Raw genomic sequence first — 23,112 nt, forward strand, 5'->3', positions numbered from 1 at the left:
AACCATTTTCAAACAACATAGCTTAAGTCAAGAAAAGCTATATGTCAACGAAGATTTCTGAGTTCGATTCCGATCCAAGAAGAAGACCGAAGGGTAATGAGAAGCTATGTGCCGATTCAAATTCCGAACTACGACTTCAATTTCATATCATGAACTCGACTTCATGACGGAGGAGTCATCTGCAACTCAATTTGACAGGGAGTTATTAAAACATCATAGTCAATTTTCAACTCCATCGAACGAAAAGTGTGTCTTTTAATCTTTGCCCTATCCCCGTTATACGACTATGGGCAAAGAGGGGCAGCTATCAATACACTTTTTAGCCCGGGTACAACACTCTCAACAACCCTAATTTAGTGGGATTCATAAAATAAACATAGCGTTAGAGTTTTACTAGGATTCAAACTCCTAAAAATAAGATAGAGTTTTACTAGGATTCAAACTTCTAAAAATATGATAGACTTCTAAAAATATGATAGAGTTCTACTATGATTCAAACTCCTAAAAATAGGATTCAGAAGCAATATAAATAGTCATTGTAACTCACTATTGTAACACACGATTTACATACAAAATATAGAGGAAAACATGAAAAAATACAAAGGCAAAGCTATTGTAAACGATTCGAAAAGGAAATAAAAGGTATCATCTTTTTTACCTTGATTCGTTCATTTCTCGCATGTGCATGTTATTTTTCTTGAGATTTGGTTCGAATAACCCAAAACGTGGGTTACGCCGATGACCAAAAAGAGGTGGGGTTTCGAAGTTTCGAACCTAGATCTACCCCCGAGGCGTGTTCTTATTTTTAAATATTCAATTCTCCCCCTAAATCAATTTTTTTCTTCGAATTTTTTCCATTGATTTGTTTTTCCTTTTAATTTGGTCCCTTACATTTACGTTTTAATTATTATTATTTTATTTATTTACCTTTATTTATACGCACATTTCCCTTATTACTCATTTTGTTTAATTGCTTTGTTATTTTTCTTTTCTTTTTTTCATGTAATATTTTTTTACATTATATGCATTTTCTTTTTTACTTTAGTATATATTTTTATTTTTTAGATTACATATATATATATATATATATCTGTTTTATTAATTTATTTATATATTTACTATTTTTTATGTTTTTATTTATTATATATATATATATATTATTTTTACTTTTTATTATTATTTTATTTATATATTTTTGTACTTTTTCTTTATTTTTTTATATTTTTTTATTTTACTTACTATTTTATCTTTGCTTTCTTTATCTTATCTTTTATTTAATTTATTTTTTTTTCTTCATTTTAATTTATTTATTTATTTCTTACCTTTTTATCTAACATGGTTTCTTGACCTTCTTAAGGGAACACCTTTAAAACTATCTAAGGTAAGTAATTGGGATCATATTTTTACCTTTTAATTTTAAATTACAATTTTCTTAATTTAAGACAACTAGAAATTACGTAGTACCGAAAGGGCAGTTCAAGGGTGCTAACCCTTCCTTGACTGTAATCGACTCCCGAATCCGACACATCTTTGGAAAGACGCAGATCAGGTAAGAAATAGGGTATCCGATCAACCCATTTGTTTTAAAATAAATGATCGGTGGCGACTCCAATTCGTTTAATCCAAGTCGAAGCCTAAATTCGGGGTCCACCCGAAAGACGGTTACGACAGTTCACCACTCCTTTATCACTTTGTAAAATGTCTCGTTCAACAGAGACAAAGAGTTTTATGAAGATTATTAAGTTCTTTTGATGTTGGATGTAATTCTCAATGGAATATTTTGTTTTTCTTCGTATCTTTAGGTTTAATATTTTTGTTTTATATATGAGTTTTTTTGTGACTATTGTCTCTATTTTCTCTCTATATTTGGGTGCATTGTAATTTTGATTCATTCTATTATTCTTATTAATGAAATCTAGTTGTCACTGTAAAAAAACACCCTTTAATAATATATTATTTAAAAATAATAATAAATTTTAATATATTCAAAAAATATATTTTTTAAAACATTATTTCAAAATATTAAAAAAAGTTTTAATATAATATATATTTTTATTAATTTAATATGACACATCTTCCTTTTAATGACGTTAATCACACGAAACATATTTTATAATAAAATATAAAATTTAATATTTATTATATAACTTTTAAAAATTTAATATCTAAAAAATTATTTTAACATAATTTGATGATTATTTAAAAAATTGGTAAAATACACAAATGATCTCCTAATTATAGATGGTTGCTTTGTTGAGATTTTTAATTATTAAAAGTTACAAAATAGTCTCTCGACTATAATTTGTTGTTTGGTTGAATCTAATGACTATTAAAAATTAAAAAATTGTCACTTGACTATTCATAACTTGTCTTTTTTCGTTAAAAAGTAACGGTCGTATGAGTTGGACATTAATTTACTGATTGAGATATAATAAAATCATATTTTAATGATATCTAATGACATTATCATTGCTTTCAAGCTCTAGTTCAACGACGTAATGTTTTAAGTGCTAACTTAAAGACATAATATAAATGGAGAGTCAATCCAAAAAATACAAATCGAACGGTTCTGAGATAATATTTTATCAAATCTGAGTTAACATGTTAACGTTTAGTTTAGATAACTATTAATTTTTAATAAAAAATAACAAGTTTAGAACATATGAATAATCAAATAAATATTTTATATCTTTTAATAATTGAAGTATTCAACAAAACATATCACCTTATAATTAAAATATTATTTTGTGAATTTTAATAATCATAAGACAGTGTATACTTACCCTTAAAAAACTACTTAAAAAAAGACTAATCATGCATATTAGTATTTGACATTCAGTCATTCATTTCAGTACAATTTTTTATTGTTAGATATTTACTGGCCTAAATCTGGGTCTATCTGTCTCCCACTTCCCATAATGGGCTAGAAACTCGACCGTTGGAGAGCCGAGCCGACCTTGGAAAGAGATACCGACGAAAGAGAGAGAAAGCAAAGAGTAATGGCAGCCATGGGAAACGAGACCCAAGCACTAGAATCATCCTCTCCAAACAACACTGAACATCCTTATCATCATCCCCAAAACCACACTGAGACCAAAACCCCAATCTCACTCTATGAGCAGTCCAGAGAAGAGCGGATCAAAGAAAACCTTCAAAGAATGCAGGAGCTTGGTCTCAAAGACCTCTCCAGCTCCCTCCTCAACTCCACCTCTCGTCACTCTTCAAGGTGTGGGCGTCCTCGTGTTTCCAGTAAGCCTCCAGTTACCCCTCTGTCCTCCCCCTTGCCGCCATCTTCCACCCTCCGCCGCTCTTCAAGGTGGTGTTTTTTTTTCTTTTTCCCTTATCTTTTTAATATCCATATGACTTTTCGAGTAGTACCCATCTTATCTAAGTTGAAGAATACACAAAAAAAAAATCCCAGGAAATAATGAAGGAGAAATAAAGGAAGGGTTTTTTAAGCAGTTGTTAAGTGGTTGATTTTTTTTCTTATTACGAAAGACAGGATAAAGGGGGAAAAGTTTATAAATTTGATAATATTGTAAATTCAGAACTGATTGATATTTTGATGAATTTTTTTATGGGTGGTGGTTGTTTTAGGTTGCAAAATACTACTCCAGTGACCTATTCGGAATCGGTTTTAGCAAAAAAAGATGATATTTTGGAGGATGTGGAACGGAAGCTTAACAAATCAGAGGTGTATACTGAAGAGCATGAGAAGCTTTTGGGTAACACCCAGAGGAGCTGGACACTTTTTGTGGATGGATATGGAAATGATGGAAGACGGATTTATGATTCCTTCAAAGGAAAGACTTGTCATCAATGCCGGTCTGTGAATCTGTCTTATTCCATCTTCATTATATCTGCCATGGGAATATGATATAATTGCACAACATGATTCAATTATACACTTCTTAGCTGCCAAAGTTGGCAGTTTTAGTTTCTTGCTGATTCAAAATGAGCCAGTTACGTTCGACGAAACACATTTTGGAGTTTCTAGTTTTTTTCACCTTTATCCTACACATTTAATGACTGTAGTTTCATCGATGAGCTATTATATGTTCTCAATGGTCATCTAAGAAATATAGTTGAACAGACTTTAATTAACTTGCTTTAACTTGTATTTTGCTTGTAACTGTTACTTTGTTAATTTAAGAAAGCATTTTAGTTGTGATGATCATTCAGATGAAAGAGATATCCACATTGCTTTGGAAAACATTGTTTTCTAATGATATTTTATTGATATTACTCAATATTTTGTACCGTGAGTCTATGCTGTTAAATTGATTTCATTAAGTCGTGTCATGAAAATGCTGTTCTGCAGGCAGAAAACGCTTGGTCATCGTACTCACTGTGTTAAATGCAATATGGTCCAAGGGCAGTTCTGTGGAGATTGTTTATACATGAGGTATGATTTTTTGCTGATGTAACTCAACCTTTTTCCTCCATCTTGTCTTGCAGTTGTAGATATCCTTGCATATGTCATTAAATATTGATTTTTCGAGCTTTCAGCTAGAATATTATCTTGTAGATCTTTCTAAACTTTTAGATCGAGAGATATTCATTCCTTTCTATTGGCGGTTTTGTTGTTAATTTTCATTCTGAACCGGTAGGTACGGGGAGCATGTTCTTGAAGCCAATGAGAATCCAAATTGGGTTTGCCCCGTGTGTCGTGGAATTTGCAATTGTAGTTTGTGTCGGCAAGCAAAAGGTTGGGTTCCTACTGGCCCTCTTTATAAGAAGGTAAGTCCATCAGTTGTGCTTCTTCTTACTCGGACATTTTTTTTAATGTCTAAGCTTCTTTATCCACCTGCCAGATAACAAAATTGGGCTTCAAGTCGGTTGCACATTATCTCATTCAAACCCGGCGTGTGCAAACCAATATTGGAAATGATCCAGATAATACCGATCAAGTTTCTGCTAAGCGGTCTCTGTCCTTTCCTGTCCCGGAATTGCCATCTGAGGTCGATGAGCTTGTAACACCAAAGCCTCAAACTGGAGAGGATGGCTTGACAAGTGAGAAAAAAGAATACAATGCACACCCAGAATCAAATACATTGATATTCTCAAAGAATGAAACAGTGTTTGAGGAGGGGGAGGCTACTGAGATCAACCTTGATGTCCATGGGCAACATGAAAAAGATACCAGTCATGATGAGACCACGGGGGTTAATGGTGAAGTTTTGGATGGTGCTGGCGAAAATGTAGATGAAAACTGTACTGCAACAGAGAGTAGACAAGAGCTAATGAAGAGGCCTGCATCTGCCATTGAAAATGGTCTCAAGAGTAATGTTGCAAGCTCGAAGCGAAGTCGTGAACTAGACAATAATAATGACAAGCCATGGTTGCCAAGAGCAAACGATAGTGTATCAGGTGAGACTGCAGAAAACACGTCATCGCGGAAAGAGTCCAAGACCAATATGAAGTATAGTACTTCTGGAACTAATATAGACTGTGTAGCCAGAAGATTGAGGCCTCGAAACAAAGCACTTTGAAGCAGTTTCCTCTAACTCTTGGTTCCTACTAGGATTAAGTTCATCATGCTGATTTTATTGGCACAATTTTTGTTGCTTGGGGCTTATATCTGGTAGTAAATTAACTGAGGTGGTTTCCTATTCTTCCTCTTTGCTGCATTCAAGCCACGGTTGGCTTTCTTTTGTATTAGTAGGTTAATATGGGCTTTGCAACATTTTGGGTCCCAGTACCACTTTGCTTTTATCTTAAAACCTGCGCTTGATTTTAAGATCATAAATTATTGCAGTTTCCGAAATATTTAGATGATATAGTAGTATAATGATAAAAAAAATGTTCCTAACGATTGTTTGAATAATAATTTAGATTAAATACTTAATAATAATTTTGTTTAAATAGTATTTTGACTCTTAACGTTTTATCTTTATTTTTGGAATATTTTGACTTCAACGTTTTATTTTAGGATAAAAAATCTTTATTTTAACACAAAAAAATCTTTATCAACTAATGATTTATATTTACGGATAAATTGTCATAAAATGAATTCATAAAAAGCTAAAATCATCCGATAAAAAATAAGACTTAAATTGACTATTTAATTAATTACCTTTTTCTTTTTATATATACCAACGGATTGTAAGCTTTTCTGGGTGTGATTATTATTAAAAGAAAAGTTGAGAAGGCGGTGTTAGTTACTAAAAAAACACTATACGCAAGTGGGATTTTTTTTCCTTCTCCTGAAAAATATAAAATATTTATATAACCATCAGATTTTTATTTTTATTTTAAATTTCATATTTTTCCTTTTTGTTTTCATTAGTTGAGAAGTCGTTTCTTTCATTAAAATTATAATTTTAAAAATGAGGTGGTCATTACTCACATCTCTTAATTATATAATTAAAGATTCAATTCTTATCCACGAGAATAAAACACACCTCATGAAAAGGAAATTATGGTTTCGACCAATATGTATATTATAAACAATTTTAATGTATAATAAAAAATAATTGAGAAATATATTTTAAGGTATTAGTTAATATTCCCATAAAATATATAGACACCAAAGTGGAACAGAGTAAAAGATTCAAACATGAAGAAAATTCAAAAGTAGATAAAGTTGACTGAACCGAATAAAATAACAGTGTTTAATCAAACTGATGTAGTCGACAAGGTGTATAAATGCATCGGTAATTATGGAAAGCAAGCATCCACCGATCTTTTATTTTCAGTAGCAGTGGTTCATATATGGATACTCTTTTTCAGTACTGGCCATCTATTCTGGTTGCCACCCTTGTCACCGCCCTGTTGATATATAAATTTATCAGTCAGAGTCGAAAGAACGGCGGAGTGCCAGAAGCGGGAGGCGCTTGGCCAGTTATCGGGCACCTGCATCTCTTTAGCAGCAAGGACATCCTTTATAGGACACTTTTTGGGTTATCTAAAAAGTATGGACCGGTGTTTAGTATTAGACTCGGATCCCATAAAGCTTTGGTGGTGGGGAACATGGAAATGGCGAAAGAGCTTTTGACGGTCCATGATAAGGCATTCGCTACCAGGCCAAGTTTATCTGCCTCGAAGCTACTTGGTTATAACTACGCCATGTTCGGGTTTGCTCCTTATGGGGATTACTGGCGTGAGATTCGCAAGATAACCACCCTCGAGCTTCTCTCGAACCACCGGCTCGACATGTCCAACTTCAAGCAGACACGAGCCTCGGAGGTGCTGATCGGGATCAAAGACTTATACAACACTTGGATGACGAAACGTAGCGGAGAGCAAGACGGTGTTATGGTGGACATGAAGCAGTGGTTTGCGGATTTAACTCATAACCTGGCGTTCAGAATCGTGGTGGGGAAGAGATACTACGGCGACACCGCTAATTCCAATGAAGGAGAGGCACGTCAATGCCAGAAATCGATCAAGGAATACTTTCACCTGTTTGGGACGTTCGTCTTGTCCGATGCCATCCCTTTTTTCTGGTGGTTAGACCTCGGTGGACATAAGAAATCCATGAAAAGAGTAGCAAAAGAATTGGACGTTTTCGTCCAAACCTGGCTTGACGAGCATAAACACAAGAGATCGTCCACTGGTGACCGGAAGGAAGATGAAGATTTCATGGATGTGATGCTAACTATCACCGAAGATGCAAAGCTTAATGGCTTTGATGTCGATGCAGATACTATCACCAAAGCAACTTGCCTGGTAAACCATCTTAAACCACTATTATTTCTTAATTAAACAGTAATTTATAACAGGTTCTCTTTTTTTGGGGGGCAGAATTTGATTCTAGGTGCAGCAGACTCAAACATGGTTCCACTTATCTGGGGTTTAGCTTTACTTCTAAACAATCGGCATGCCTTGAAGAGGGCCAAAGAAGAATTGGCCATCCACGTTGGAAAAGACAGGCATGTGGAGGAGTCTGATATCAAGAACCTGGTTTACCTCCAAGCAATTGTCAAGGAAACACTTCGTCTATACCCACCGAGCCCTATTCTGGCCCTTCGAGCAGCCATGGAAGAGTGCACCCTGTCGAATGGTTACCATGCGACCCCAGGCACCCGGTTGCTGTTAAATGCTTGGCAAATCCAACACGACGAACGTGTTTGGACCGACCCCGATGAGTTCAAGCCCGAGAGGTTTTTGACTACACATAAAGACTTTGATTTAAGAGGTCAGAATTTTGAACTCCTTGCTTTTGGGGCAGGACGCCGGGCCTGCTCAGGCGTCTCACTGGCTCTCCAAGTTATTCATTTATCATTGGCTAGCGTGCTGCACTGCTTTGACATTGAAACACCTGGTGGCCAACCGGTGGATATGACCGAGAGCGCTAGCTTGGCAAATGTGAAAGCAACGCCACTTCAAGTTCTCCTTAAACCGTGTCTTAGTCCTCAGCTTTATCAGCTTTAAGTCGAGCTATGAACTAGAAAGCTGCAATCTGCAAGTTTAATAATTTGGGAAAATCACTCTTACTGTTTGTTTAATAAGTCTTATTTTCTCATTTTCTGTGTACCATATGGAGTTTTTAAACAAATGCAATACTACTTTTGTTGTGATAATTTATTTAAAAATATTCTACATATTTTGATGATAAAGGATTTGTTTAACCGAGTTCAACTGGTCTGGTTATCATATCCATTGACAATAAATTTAGGGTAAACTATTCATATCACCATTTAAATATTGTCCCTTCTCATTTTGACCACTAATTTTAAAATTTTGTCAATTAGATTACCTATCTATTTAATTGTGTCAATCAAGCCACTAGCCATCATCATTTGACGGAGATGTTGACTTCGCAGTTAACAAAATTTTCATAATTATTATATATTTTATTAATTTAGTCTTAATTTTAATTTAATTCAAAGAATTAACCCTCTAATTAAGACTAAATTGATAGAATATGTAAATAATAAGGATTAAATGTATAATTGTATTAATATTATTAATTGTCACGTCAATATTTTCATCAAATGTTAATGGCTAATGATTTGATTGATATAATTAAATAGTTAGATAATCTGATTGACAACATTTTAAAATCGGGCAAAATAGAAAAAGACGATAAGTAAGTGTCATACGAATAGTTTAGCCATAAATTTATTTCACAAACAAAACGATCAGATTCGTGCTTCTTAAATGAAAAAAAAATAAGTATAAAGAAAACGACATGTAATGGAAAACTATGTGTACTGCCAAAACCAAACATAGAAAAAGGGAAAATAAAGATATCATTGTGTGCTAAGTCAATAAGAAAACAAAGTAAAAATAAATAAAATAAAGACGTCATAGTGTGCTAAGTCAATAAGATGAAAATAATAATATAAAGTGCCGACGTTATATTCTCATCTACACACGTTGCATTATATTCACAGCCTCCATATATCGATGTATTATTATCTTCTCTTATCAATTATTTATGATTAGTTTTTAATAATAACTTTTACTTGTGTAATATATATTATTTATAATTATATTATGAATAGTTGACTTAAATATTATTAATTAGTTATAACATATTAATATTTATAATTAGTAATAGATTCATAAATTTAAAAACGAAAGTATAAATCTTAATACACTTTTCTCAAATAAAAATCGGGCAAAACGAGGGAAATAATGCATATGATTTTTTTTTTTTAAATTAGGATGGTTAAAAATTATTTTGGATCTAAGTCATTTGTTATAGTGCACGTGAAACTCGGCACGTGGACGTGACGAGTTCTATAAAATATATGAAAAATTAAAACCCGTCAAAGAAACGTGACTAGTTCCATACAATTTTGTTCCATATTATATGACAAATTCTAATTTTTAATATATTTTATGAAACTAGTCACGTGGGCGTGACAAGTTTCACGAACATTGTAACAAATGACCTAAATCGTAAAATAAATTTGAAGGTGCCTTATTTTAGTAAATAATTATTCCGACTGCATTATTGACCTAATTTTGCCAAAAAAAATGCGTATCAATATAAATGAGGGTTAAAGTTTGAGGATGAATTTGTTATGTTCAAAAGTTCAAAGACTAATTTAAAATGAAAGCATAGATTGAGGATAAAATTAGAATTTTTAAAAGTTTAAGGTTCAATTGAAAATAAGGATCATAGTTTAAGAACATATGGGTGAAATTAACTCATTTTTTTCTCATTCTCGCACTTACACTTCTAAAAAGTTTATTACATCCACCCATATTTAATATGTTCACATCATATATTATATATTGTTGACCCATGTTTTCGTCCTATTTGTTTTTATTATTATTTATTATTATCATTTATTATTATTATTATTATTATTATTATTATTAATTTACATTTTTTTAGGCCCAAATATCGAGACCCAAATTGCAAGGACCCAATTGCAACAGCACCCAAGCCTAATTAGCTACCATCCCACCAGGAAACAAGCCCGCTGCAATTGATCACTCGGTTAAGACGCCGTTACAGTCGACCCAAACCCATTTGGGATTTCATCTAGGCACCTCTCATTCTCACCCGTTAGATCTGGACCAATTCAATAATTCAAATTGCCCAAAAGTTAGGGTTTTAATCCAGCAAAAAGATCGGTCACCCAACCGGCGCGTGAGCTTCACGGCTCATCTCCTCAGTCGCGTGAGCCGCCATCGATGATCTTTCGAATCGTCGTCGTCAGCAAATCCAGTCGAACAGTTGGCAAAGTACACCAAATCAGTAAAAAAAATAAATCAGATCTAACAACCCAATAAACAAATCACAAAATCCCGTTAATCCAGTATCATTCCCCTATGAGAAGATATGATATCTCATCCGAAAATGGTGGTAAATAGACGGAGAGATTTTCGAACCAAAAGCAGAGGGGGATTTTCGGGTAACCAAATCGAACAGAGAGAAAAAAAAAGCAGTAGAGATAAAAAAGCATACTAGAAAAGAGAAAGGAAATAATAGTCCTTACATGATAAAGAAATTATGGACCGTCACTTCATCGGACCAAGGAGCCCTCATCACCAAAGGTAAAGGTCTCGTCTTTTCTGGATCTAGTTTTGGGGTCTTGATTTTTTTGGGTTTTAGTGTGAGGAGGTTGTTTACTTTTAGGTTTTTTGGGGTTAAAATGTAAAGTTTCGGGACCTTAGAAAGGTAGAGTGAGACTGAATGGGGGTTTGGTTGTGTTTTTGCCATCGTCGTCGTCGATTTACGACGGCCGAGTTTATTCCCTTACTCTCGGTGAAGAAACAGGAGAGGGAGAGAAAGCAGAGAACCTAGAGATTTTTCCCTTTAGGCCAAAGAAGAAATGAGGATGATGGCCAGAAAAGCTTTGGTTTTGAGTATATATCTATTGCATAAAACGATGACATTTTGCAAGTAGGGTCAGAGAGCATTTTTGGTGTCCGGGTTAATGTCTCGTTGAGTTCTTTTGGTTTCAATATCTTGTAATTTGGTCATTGAATGAAGTTAAAACCTTCGATTTTGGCATGTAGTTTTCTAATATTACGTTTTAGTCACTATTTGTTGATGCTGTTTTTTCGGGGATAAATACTTGTTATGCATGTTAACTCTTGATTTAACACATTTAAGTCCATGTATGCTTGTTGATATATGATTTGATTTAATCTTCTATTTGGCCAATAATTTACATTTTTATTCATTTTTACCCTCTATTTTCCTAGTACATTAAAATGTATACCTTATTCTTGCTTTAAGAGCCTTTAAATTTTCTAGGTGTTTTAGTTTAGACATTGTTTTTGTTTCTGAATACGAAATTGCATGGATTATTATATATTTAGATTTTATTGATTAACACTTTTATGTTTTAGTATTTTTATTTAGTTTTAATCATTATTTTAAAAGATATAATAACAAAAACAGCTTAATCAATTACATAATTTTGTTTTGGTAACTTTTATTTTTTTTTATTTTTTATTTTACAATGTATATAATGCTAAATAATTTATTGTTACTATACACATTAGGATATGAAAAATTATATATTTATATTTAATTAATAATTTTTAACCCTATATATTTATATGCTTTTCTTTTTTATGTTTATATTCTATCTTATTTATTTTGTTATGGATGATCCTTTTATCAATTCATTGCTTATCTCTTATATATGATATTGATATTTTTGGTAGTCTACTTGAGTATTTTCAAGATCATTGGTAGTAGAATGGGCACGAAAACACTACTTTAAAGAAGTAGTGCAATTCAAAGTGACATTCTAACAAAATATGAACTTAAAATAAATCTAGTATTTTATAAGTAAAGTTAATTAATATGTTTCTTTGACTCTGATTTAAATGTTGGTATGTGTGTTTCTAAAACAGTAAATTATTTGTATATTTATTGATATCCGATTACTATTCGATTTTTGATTTTAAATCAAAGAGGGTGCATTCTTTTGTAGACAAGAAATAGAAGAGATAACCTTCTTGTCGGAGGACTGTGAATCTCGATATTTCTTTTCGAATCAAAGGATTCCCCTAATGAATAACTCGAAGTAAATTAATTAAACCTTAATAAATGAATTATATTCTAACTTTATATTCGATTTCCTAATTTTATTTCATCGACAATGTATAAGCAATTTGGTACCAATTTTGGGCGCAGTGGTGGTGATTTTTCTTCCCCACTCGTAACTAACTCTCGGACCCGTTAAGTCAAGTTTTTGGTAAACACAGACCAATTTTTGTCTTAAAAACGATTTTTCCTTAAAATATTTTTAAAGGACGTCTTTAAGTATTCGGCCTACTTAGTCCAAAGGTCGATGGTGAATCCCAAATCAATTTAATCAAAATAAGTACAAAAATTTAATTTTTTCAAATAAGTCGTAAATTCGAAGTTTTCATCGAAAATTTATTAGTTTCGTCAAAAAATATGTTACGAACTTGACGACTCTACTGGAGAGTACTTTAGATAGTTAAGCTGTAAGCCTCCTTAAACCGTGTCTTAGTCCTCAGCTTTATCAGCTTTAAGTCCAGATATGAACTAGAAAGCTGCAATCTGCAAGTTTAATAATTTGGGAAAATCACTCTTACTGTTTGTTTAATAAGTCTTATTTTCTCATTTTTTGTGTACCATATGGAGTTTTTAAACAAATGCAATACTACTTTTGTTGTGATAATTTTTTTAAAAAAAATATTCTACATATTTTGATGATAAAGGATTTGTTTAACCGAGTTCAATTGGTCTGATTATCATACATTGACAATAAATTTAGGGTAAACTATTTATATAACCACTTAAATATTGTCCCTTTTCATTTTGACCATTAATTTTAAAATTTTGTCAATTAGATTACCTATCTATTTAATCGTGTCAATCAAGCAACTAGTCATCAACATTTGACGGAGATGTCGACTTTGCAGTTAACAAAATTTGCATAATTTATATTTGATTCCCATTACTTGCATATTTTATTAATTTAGTCCTAATTTAAATTTAATTCAAAGAATTAACCCTCCAAATAGGACTAAATTAATAGAATATATAAATAATAAGGATCGAATGTATAATTATGTCATTTTGTTAACTGTCATGTCAATATCTCCGTCAAATGTTAATGGCTAATGGTTTGATTGACATAATTAAGTAGTTAGATAATCTGATTGACATCATTTTAAAATCGTTGGTTAAAATAAAAAAAATATGATAATTAAGTGGTCATACGAAATGTTTAGCCATAAATTTATTTCGCAAACAAAACGATGAGATTCGTACTTCTTAAATGAAATAAAATAAGTATAAAGAAAATGAAATGTAATGGAAAACTATGTGTACTGCCAAAACCAAACATAGAATGTGATGAGTCAATAACAAAACAAAGTATAAATAAATAAAATAAACACGACGTAGTGTGGTAAGGGTTAAATTTTTAGAATAATGCAGTTAGATTTTTTATTTTGTAAAATAATGCACATTTGAGATTAATTCTTTAAATGGGATGATTGCTACAGTCCACCAGGGAGTCATACATTGGTCAATGCGACTAAGGGGAGATGTCATGTCTACAATGCGTCTCTCCTCCATTATTTTTCCTCCTGCTTGGCTTTGCTCCCCTATGCCAAGATTTCCCGACTTTCCATGACACCCCCTGCATGCCCCCCATGCAGCTATATTGATCAAAAACCCTAGGGAGACGCATGGAAATCCATGCGACTCCCCCCATCCCCCAAAGACGCATGGAAATCTATGCGACTCCCCCTAAATGCCCCATGCATTGCTGCCACGTCGAAGACCCAAAAACCTTCATACGCCCATAAATGGTGTCGAACCACGTGAAGGTTGCCATGCATGCAGACCGCGTTCTGCATGGGCCAACAATAATGCTGCAACTATTGCAACAATAATGGTGGGAGGGAGGGAGGGATGGTTGGGTTTGGGGTTGGGATATATATATATATATATATATATATATGGGGTGTAGGGAGGGAGGGTTACACCGAGAGTGAAAGAAAGAAGGTGTAATACCCCAAACTTTAGGTAAGTGACTGAAATGTAAGGATTTAAAATTTGATGGTTTAATTTGAATAAATTGAAAAGTTTAACGACTGGTTTTGGAAAAAAATTAGGACTTATTGCTAAAGCTTAAAGAATAAAAGGGCATTATGGTCTTTTAGCATGGAATGAATTTAATCATTTTTTAAAGATATTTTAAGCATGTGGGTTGGAGAGAGACAAGAGAAAAATATGGAAGCTGGTTCTTCTCTTCTTCCTCTTCAAGTGAAGCTCTATTTAAAGGTAAATTACTTTCAAGTTGGTTATTTGCTTAATTTTTGGGTTGGTTTTAAATCATTGAGTGGAATGGAAGCTTAAGGAAAGCTTTAAGGCGAATAGAAACTAAGAGTTGGTGATTTAAGGATGAATTAGTAAAATGAGTTTTTAAGTGAAAGGATGAATTTTGGTTAGTAATTAAATTTTAAAAACATATTTGACTTGTCAAATGACTAATTAAAGGATTTGAATTGTTAGAAAGGATTGAGAACATGTTTGAAAAATTGGTATGATTCTTAGTATCAAGAGTTCTATGGAGAAATTAGGGTGTTAAAGGAGTTTTAATGGATATAAGTTAGTGGTAATAAGTGTAAGTGAGTTTAAAGGCATGAATGGAGTTTAAAGTTGGAGATTTAAGTGAAGTTGGGTAAATTTTCGAAGTGAAATAGATGAATTATGAGTAAAGTTATCGGTACTAGATGAACAATATCAATACTATCAGGTTAAATTAAAGAATTGAGTATGAATCCGATAAACAATATCAATACCAATTGAAGTAGTATCGATACTGACGTGGAGGTACACTACAAGAAATTTCTACTATTGTGACAAATTTAATTTTCTCAAAATTAATTTTGTCACTATTAGTAGTTTTTTGGTGACATAATAAATAATCGTCGCATTAGATTAAAAAAAGATATACAATTATGACAAAAGCTAAAATTATCATAATAATTTGTCACAATTAACAAACATGTGTAACATATGGTGACAAAATAAATTTTATTACTAATTTTTGTCACAAATGTTTCCCTCCAATTTTTTGACGCCAAATTGAAGGTATATAGTGACAACTTTTGTAACTAAAAGTTTTAGTAACTATGACAGAAAAAATTGTCACAACAAATAATGAGATTTAGATTTGTTGTGACAAATTTTGTTTGTAATTATATATTTTAATTATAGTGATAAAATGTATAGTCACAAATGATTATCTCCACTTTTTGGTAAAAAAACAAAATCATACAATGATATGTTTTGTAACTATAAGCTATAATTATTTTTACAAAAAATTGTCACAACAAATAATGAGATTCAAGTTTTTAGTAAAAAACAATGGTTGTCGTTATATGTTTTAATTATAGTGACAAAATATATTGTCACAAATATTTCCCTCCATATTTTTTTGCGCCAAAAAAAATAATGATATTCACTTTTTTGTGACAAATTATATTTGTAGTTATAAATTTTAACTATAGTGATAGCATATATTAATTGTCATAACTATTTTTCTCCACTTTTTTGTTTCAAAAGTTATATTGACACTTTTTATAATTATAATTTATAGTTATTATTATAGAAAAAATTATCACATCAAATAATAAAATTCAAGTTTTTTGTAATAAATTATTTTTACACTTATATATTTTAATCATTATGAAAAATTATACTATCAGAATCATTTCTCCCTATTTTTTATTGTCAAAAATGTTATATAGTAACAAAATATATTGTTATCAAGATTTTTCTCCATATTTTTTTGTACCAAAAAAATCATATAGTAACAATTTTTGTAACTATAAGTGTTTATAATCATTACAAAAAACATTGTCACAAAAAATAATGGTATTCACATTTTTGTGAGAAATTATACTTGTAGTTATAAATTTTAATTATAGTGATAAAATATATTGTTATAAATATTTTTATCCACTTTTTTGTTTCAAAAAGCTATATTAATTAGTTTTGTAATTATAATTTATAATTATTGTTATAGAAAAAATTTCACATCAGATAATAAAATTCAAGTTTTTTGTAATCAATTATTTTTGTAGTTGTATATTTTAATCATTATGAAAAATTATATTATAAAAAAATTTATCCCTATTTTTTTGTGCCAAAAATGTTATATATTTCAGGGGCTTATTTATTTATTAAAAATAATTATTCTAAATTTAAAATATACAAAAAATAAATATAAAAAAATAAAATGAAAATTAAATTTCTAAAAAATTGAGCAATATATATTAACCAAAGTAGGACAAATTTCCTATTATTTTTTTACATTAAGTTTAGGTGAAGTTTACTTCCATCAATCATGTTATATACACTACAAAGCTCTTCTTAGTTGTATAGCTATTTTTTAATATATTTTATTACACAGTTTCATAATGGTTAACGATAGAAACCATTGATTAAAGGGTCACCTTAATTTGTTTTTCTAAATTCGAGGGTCACATTAAATGCAACAATAATTCGATTGTCAAATTGATCTTTTCACAAAAGTACAAGAGCTTTAGGTATCTTTTTGTTGGAAATTAAAGAAATAAAATAAATATTAATCGGGTATCGATGAACTGAAAAACAAATAATGGTATTGGGTTTTATGGTTACTCGACTTACGGGTACCCGCATATTACTGGCTAAGACATGGACCAAGTTTTTGGCACTCGAAAATCTCAAATACTTGAAAAGGTGAGCACATAAATATAAACACCCCTAACTAATACGGATGATAAAAAATTATGTATTTAATAAAATTTATATTTCATATTTCATATTATTCAGTATAGTCAGATATTTAAAATTTATTATGATTATTTTTATTAATTATAAGACATCGAAGCTTAACCATAAATTGTTTTTAATACATGAATTTTATATATTATTTTTTATCATTTCTATTAATGTTATTATAAAATGGTTATTTATTTTATATTTTAATATTATATGAATCTCATCATGTTCTCTAGACTAGGGATGGGAATGAGACCTGAACCCGACCCGATCGGGTCAGGTTTTTTAAAAAAATATTTGGGTTCGAGTCGGGTTTTTTTATGTAATGTTCGAGTCGGGTCAAGTTCGGGTTTAGGGTGAAAAATACCCGACTCGACCTGAAAAAATATATAATTTTACCTTGTATATTTAGAAATAATTACAATAATACCCCTCTATATATTATTTTTTTCAATTAAGTCATTATTTTTATTGAATAAAAATAATATTTTTTTTATTATTTCGAACCGGGTCGAGTTTGTGTCGGGTGGAATCTCGTTTTGATCAGGTCGGGTCGGATCTCGGGTGGAGGGTTTCTTGTTCTCGAGTCGGGTCAGGTGGACCAAAAATCCGACCCGACCCAACCTATGCCATCCCTACTCTAGATTATGCTTTAAATATTATTATTATTATTATCTTAAGAAAATATCCAAAGATATTCTAATTAATAATAATAATCGTATAACACTCTTAATAGGAGTCTGATGAGTCTGATTTTGTTTAATATTTAATCTATTGTTATAGCAATCACCGAAAAGTTTAAACCCTACAAATTTCACAATTTACAAGTGTTTATACGAATGATAAAAATAACTTCTATTTCAAATAAAACTTAGGGATGATGGTGTTTATACGTGCAACTAGGCTGCAGTTATTGAAGTAAAAAATACACTATAACACATATTGGTATTTATATAAGAGTAACCGATGCAATGTGTTCCCTGATAACAAGTTCTTTGAAACATGAGAACAATAACTGCTTCAATTATTGTGATATGCTCTCTAGACTGATGGGTCAGTTAGGTTTTTCGACCTTCGCGACAAGGAGCACTCCATTATTATTTATGAGAGTTCGGAGCCTGATACTCTGCTTGTACGGTTGGGGTGGAAAAAGAAGGACCCAAGATACATGGCCACTATAATTATGGACAGTGCTAAGGTGGTTGTTTTGGATATCCGCTTCCCTACACTGCCGGTGGTTGAGCTATAGAGGCACCAGGCTAGTGTCAATGCTATAGCGTGGGCACCCCACAACTCTTTCCATATTTGCACTGTCGGGGATGATTCCCAGGCCTTGATTTGGGACTTGTCCTCCATGAGTCAGCCTGTGGAGGGTGGACTTGACCCAATCCTTGCCTACACCGCCGAGGCCGAAATTGAGCAGTTACAGTGGTCAACTTCCCAGCCTGATTGGGTGGCCATCGCGCTCTCCACCAAGCTTCATATTGTCAGGGTATGAGTGTATGGAATTGGTATGTTGGGTAGTAACATTCAATGCTAAATTTAATAATTCTTAGTGTAGTAATTGTACTCAAATCTATGGGAATAACAATTGTTGTTGTTGTGTCTAAAATCTCGAAACTGTTTTGGTTCTGATGCTTGGATAGTTGATTGAAAACATCTTCCTTATGACTATACCAATCTCTTTAACCTGGAATATATTTGGTGTTTGCCTTTCCTTTACATCCAAAACTTTCCATGTTTTATTTGTAGTTATGAGAGCAAAAGAGCTGCAGATTCATTTTTTTAGAACGCTTGGGAAGCAATGATTTATGGACCGTGAACTGAAACACAAGATCAAGACAACCACTCTTTGTGGTTTGGTTTACACAACAAGATCTCTGTTGTTCTGTTGGACAAGATGAGAGTGATTTCAGTTTCTTTGGTTTTCTGCAAAGTTTAATTAGTTACTATAAATGTGATAAACAATGGGCACGAAGATGGGTGGGGGTACCTTGGGCTGCTTTGAGATGCTTGTGTTTGTGTTAATGTTAAACTAGCTTTAGCCATAGAATTGTTATGAACATGACTATGTTCCCGACTGATCCATGGAGAACCAAATCAGTTATAACCTTGCAGGTGGAACTTGGAAGGATAGAAGCCGATATAGCAATGGCATCAATGGGCAACTACATGACCAAAACACAGTGAGTTTTTTTTATATATATTTGATCTAATCTAATATGATCTATAGTTTATGGTTATACTTGTATTGTTTTTCTAGGCAATCATGTATAAAAGGAAGAGAGTGAGAGCTACCTCAAAGACTGTGGTTGATCCTAAACCCTCAAAATCCAATACAAATGATGAGATAATTAACGATCAACGTAAGAGAGATGATATTTTTATTTTATTTTTAGATATTAATTTCAGATTTTTTACCATGTTTTTTATAAGTTATTGACAATCATTTGTTTCATTATGTAGTTTATGGTTTATCTCGACCTTTGGTTCAATTTGTTTGCTAATAATTCGTGTCATTGTCGTTCGTTTCCTTGTCGTTTATTTCATTATGTTGGATTTTGATATTTATTTAGTCATAATAACAATTTATAACAATTATTAATTTCTCAATATAAAAAATTATGACAAAAAATATTCTTTCATAATAACAAATTGAAACAAATTTATTTAGTTACAATAACGTAATAAATTTATTCAAAATAAAAATTTGTGTCAAATTTATTTTGTCACAATATTTTGTCGAAATAAAAAAATTCTGACAAATTTATTTAATCAAAATAATAATTTATAACAAATATTAATTTCTCATCTTAAAGAATTGTAACAAGTAATATTCTTTCACAATAACAAATTGTAACAAAATGATTTATTCACAATAACACGTTAAATTTAGTTAAAGTAAACAGTTATGTCAAATTTATTTGGTCTCAATATTTTGTCAAAATAAAAATTGTGACAAATTTACTTAATCAAAATAACAATTTGTAACAAATATTAATTTCTCATTTATAAAAAATGTGACAAATAATATTCTTTCACAATAACAAATTGTAACAAAATTATTTAGTCACAGTAAAAAAGTTATAAAAAATATTTAGTGACGAAATAAAAGTAGTGAGAAAATAAATTTTGTTGTAATGTCTTTTTGTCACAAAAAACTTTTTTGTTTGATGTTATAATTTAACTTAATTGTGACGAAATTTACTTTTTATGATAAAATAATTATTTTATTTTAACAAATATTTTGTTTCTGTAAGTTACATTTAGTGACGAAATAGTAACTGCGACAAAATTATTTTTGTTGCCTTATGTATTTTCGTCACAAAAATCCTTTGTATGTGATATTTAAATATAAGTTAGTTATGACAAAATGTACTTCTCGTGACAAAATGGTTAATTGATTGTTTATTGCAATAAGTTAATTATAGTAACGAAATTTCATTATTACAATAAATACTATACTATGGTAACGAACACAATTTTGTCGCAATATACTTTACATGACAAGGTTGTTCTAACAAATATGGTAACAAATAATATTGGTCATAATAAATATATCGTGACAAATTTAGTACTTTTAGTGATAAATAATTTTGTTGAAATAATCTAAATTTCTTGTAGTGGTATGACACCAATAGGAAGGTATCGATATTGTATTTGGAAAAGAGAATTCCAGAATGCTAAAATGGTATTGGTACTGAAGTGGGTATCGGTATCATAGAAGAGAAGTATCGGTACTGTGGGTAGAGTACCAATACTATTCAGTCGAAAATGTTAATTAAGTGTTTCATTTCACTTCAATAAAAGTTAATAGGTTAGGTGTTAATTGAGTTCCAATATTCATATGGGTCATGTTATGTGTAGATTTGATTGAAAGCAAATGCGAAACGAAAGGACGTACCAAGATAAAGTGAAAGAGAGAAAAAGTTGCTTAGGGCTTAAGTGAGGCAAAGGTGAGTTCTATTTACTTATTTTATTTATGATTGGAGGAAGGCTGGCGATGAGCCAACCTCAAATGTTTTTGAATAAAATGAAATACTATGGGTATATGTGAAGTTTTTCTATGTGAATATGTTTTATATAAATAAATAGATAAGTTGAATAATGATATGTAACATGAAATAAGCATGTGAATCACTATGAGTGATTGTTATATTTGATTAAATAATAAAATGTGATAATGCTATGTGACAATGTTCTACGTGAAATGTTATGTAAATATGTGCTAAGTTGATATGTTCTATGGAACATAAATAATAAGTGAAAAATGTTAAAAGGAATGCTATGAATAAATTCTTTATGCGAATAAAAGATACTTGATTAATATCCGTATGACTTTCCAAGTACTACCCATCTTATCTAAGTTGAAGAATACACAAAAAAATCCCAGGAAATAATGAAGGAGAAATAAAGGAAGGGTTTTTTAAGCAATTGTTAAGTTGTTGATTTTTTTTCTTATTACGAAAGAGAGGATAAAGGGGGGAAAGGTTTATAAATTTGATAATACTGTAAATTCAGAACTGATTGATATTTTGATGGATTTTTTATGGGTGGTGGTGGTGGTTGTTTTAGGTTGCAAAATACTACTCCAGTGACCTATTAGGCGGTTTTGGCAAAAAAAGATGATCTTTTGGAGGATGTGGAACGAAAGCTTAACAAATCAGAGGTGTTACTGAAGAGCATGAGAAGCTTTTGGGTAACACCCAGAGGAGTTGGACACTTTTTGTGGATGGATATGGAAATGATGGAAGACGGATTTATGATTCCTTCAAAGGAAAGACTTGTCATCAATGCCGGTCTGTGAATCTGTCTTATTCCATCTTCATTATATCTGCCATGGGAATATGATATAATTGCACAACATGATTCAATTATACACTTCTTAGCTGCCAAAGTTGGCAGTTTTAGTTTCTTGCTGATTCAAAATGGGCCAGTTACGTTCGACGAAACACATTTTGGAGTTTCTAGTTTTTTTCACCTTTATCCTACACATTTAATGACTGTAGTTTCATCGATGAGCTATTATATGTTCTCAATGGTCATCTAAGAAATATAGTTGAACAGACTTTAATTAACTTGCTTTAACTTGTATTTTGCTTGTAACTGTTACTTTGTTAATTTAAGAAAGCATTTTAGTTGTGATGATCATTCAGATGAAAGAGATATCCACATTGCTTTGGAAAACATTGTTTTCTAATGATATTTTATTGATATTACTCAATATTTTGTACCGTGAGTCTATGCTGTTAAATTGATTTCATTAAGTCGTGTCATGAAAATGCTGTTCTGCAGGCAGAAAACGCTTGGTCATCGTACTCACTGTGTTAAATGCAATATGGTCCAAGGGCAGTTCTGTGGAGATTGTTTATACATGAGGTATGATTTTTTGCTGATGTAACTCAACCTTTTTCCTCCATCTTGTCTTGCAGTTGTAGATATCCTTGCATATGTCATTAAATATTGATTTTTCGAGCTTTCAGCTGGAATATTATTTTGTAGATCTTTCTAAACTTTTAGATCGAGATATTCATTCCTTTCTATTGGTGGTTTTGTCGTTAATTTTCATTCTGAACCGGCAGGTACGGGGAGCGTGTTCTTGAAGCCAATGAGAATCCAAATTGGGTTTGCCCCGTGTGTCGTGGAATTTGCAATTGTAGTTTGTGTCGGCAAGCAAAAGGTTGGGCTCCTACTGGCCCTCTTTATAAGAAGGTAAGTCCATCAGTTGAGCATCTTCTTGCTCGTACATTTTTTTTAATGTCTAAGCTTCTATATCCAACTGCCAGATAGCAAAATTGGGCTTCAAGTCGGTTGCACATTATCTCATTAAAACCCGGTGTGTGCAAACCAATATTGGAAATGATCCAGATAATACCGATCAAGTTTCTGCTAAGCGGTCTCTTTTCTTTCCTGTCCCGGAATTGCCATCTGAGGTC

The 23,112-nt window shown here is 31.6% G+C and overlaps 2 protein-coding genes and 1 long non-coding RNA gene across 3 annotated transcripts; all 3 read left to right on the plus strand.

Moving 5' to 3' along the window:
• The first annotated feature begins 2,905 nt into the window (after nucleotides 1-2,905).
• Nucleotides 2,906-5,691, plus strand: LOC120196713 (cell division cycle-associated protein 7-like). The gene is made up of 5 exons (XM_039198452.1): nucleotides 2,906-3,316; nucleotides 3,598-3,825; nucleotides 4,322-4,405; nucleotides 4,611-4,740; nucleotides 4,815-5,691. Exons 1-5 carry the CDS (start codon nucleotides 3,000-3,002, stop codon nucleotides 5,490-5,492), a joined length of 1,437 nt encoding a protein of 478 aa, XP_039054383.1. The 5' UTR covers nucleotides 2,906-2,999; the 3' UTR covers nucleotides 5,493-5,691.
• Nucleotides 5,692-6,674: 983 nt separating this feature from the next.
• On the plus strand, nucleotides 6,675-8,527 carry LOC120196956 (xanthotoxin 5-hydroxylase CYP82C4-like). The gene is made up of 2 exons (XM_039198626.1): nucleotides 6,675-7,671; nucleotides 7,747-8,527. The coding sequence occupies exons 1-2, from the start codon at nucleotides 6,715-6,717 to the stop codon at nucleotides 8,374-8,376; spliced, it is 1,587 nt and encodes a 528-aa protein (XP_039054557.1). The 5' UTR covers nucleotides 6,675-6,714; the 3' UTR covers nucleotides 8,377-8,527.
• A 13,366-nt stretch (nucleotides 8,528-21,893) lies between these two features.
• On the plus strand, nucleotides 21,894-22,892 carry LOC120196957. Its single transcript, XR_005523228.1, has 3 exons — nucleotides 21,894-21,975; nucleotides 22,472-22,555; nucleotides 22,759-22,892. It is a non-coding gene; the product is annotated as an uncharacterized LOC120196957 (long non-coding RNA).
• Nucleotides 22,893-23,112: the final 220 nt, after the last annotated feature.

This window comes from Hibiscus syriacus, unplaced genomic scaffold (assembly GCF_006381635.1).
Source record: "Hibiscus syriacus cultivar Baekdansim isolate YM2019G1 unplaced genomic scaffold, ASM638163v2 tig00117034_pilon, whole genome shotgun sequence".
Classification (NCBI taxonomy): domain Eukaryota; kingdom Viridiplantae; phylum Streptophyta; class Magnoliopsida; order Malvales; family Malvaceae; genus Hibiscus; species Hibiscus syriacus.

Excerpts from the sequence above, each read along its gene's own strand:
- LOC120196713 (XM_039198452.1), top strand. The coding sequence starts at position 3,000 with ATGGCAGCCATGGGAAACGAGACCCAAGCACTAGAATCATCCTCTCCA. Across the intron at positions 4,406-4,610 it reads GGAGATTGTTTATACATGAG|GTACGGGGAGCATGTTCTTG; the intron begins GTATGATTTTTT and ends CTGAACCGGTAG. Across the intron at positions 4,741-4,814 it reads CTGGCCCTCTTTATAAGAAG|ATAACAAAATTGGGCTTCAA; the intron begins GTAAGTCCATCA and ends TCCACCTGCCAG.
- LOC120196956 (XM_039198626.1), top strand. The coding sequence starts at position 6,715 with ATGGATACTCTTTTTCAGTACTGGCCATCTATTCTGGTTGCCACCCTT. Across the intron at positions 7,672-7,746 it reads TCACCAAAGCAACTTGCCTG|AATTTGATTCTAGGTGCAGC; the intron begins GTAAACCATCTT and ends TTTGGGGGGCAG.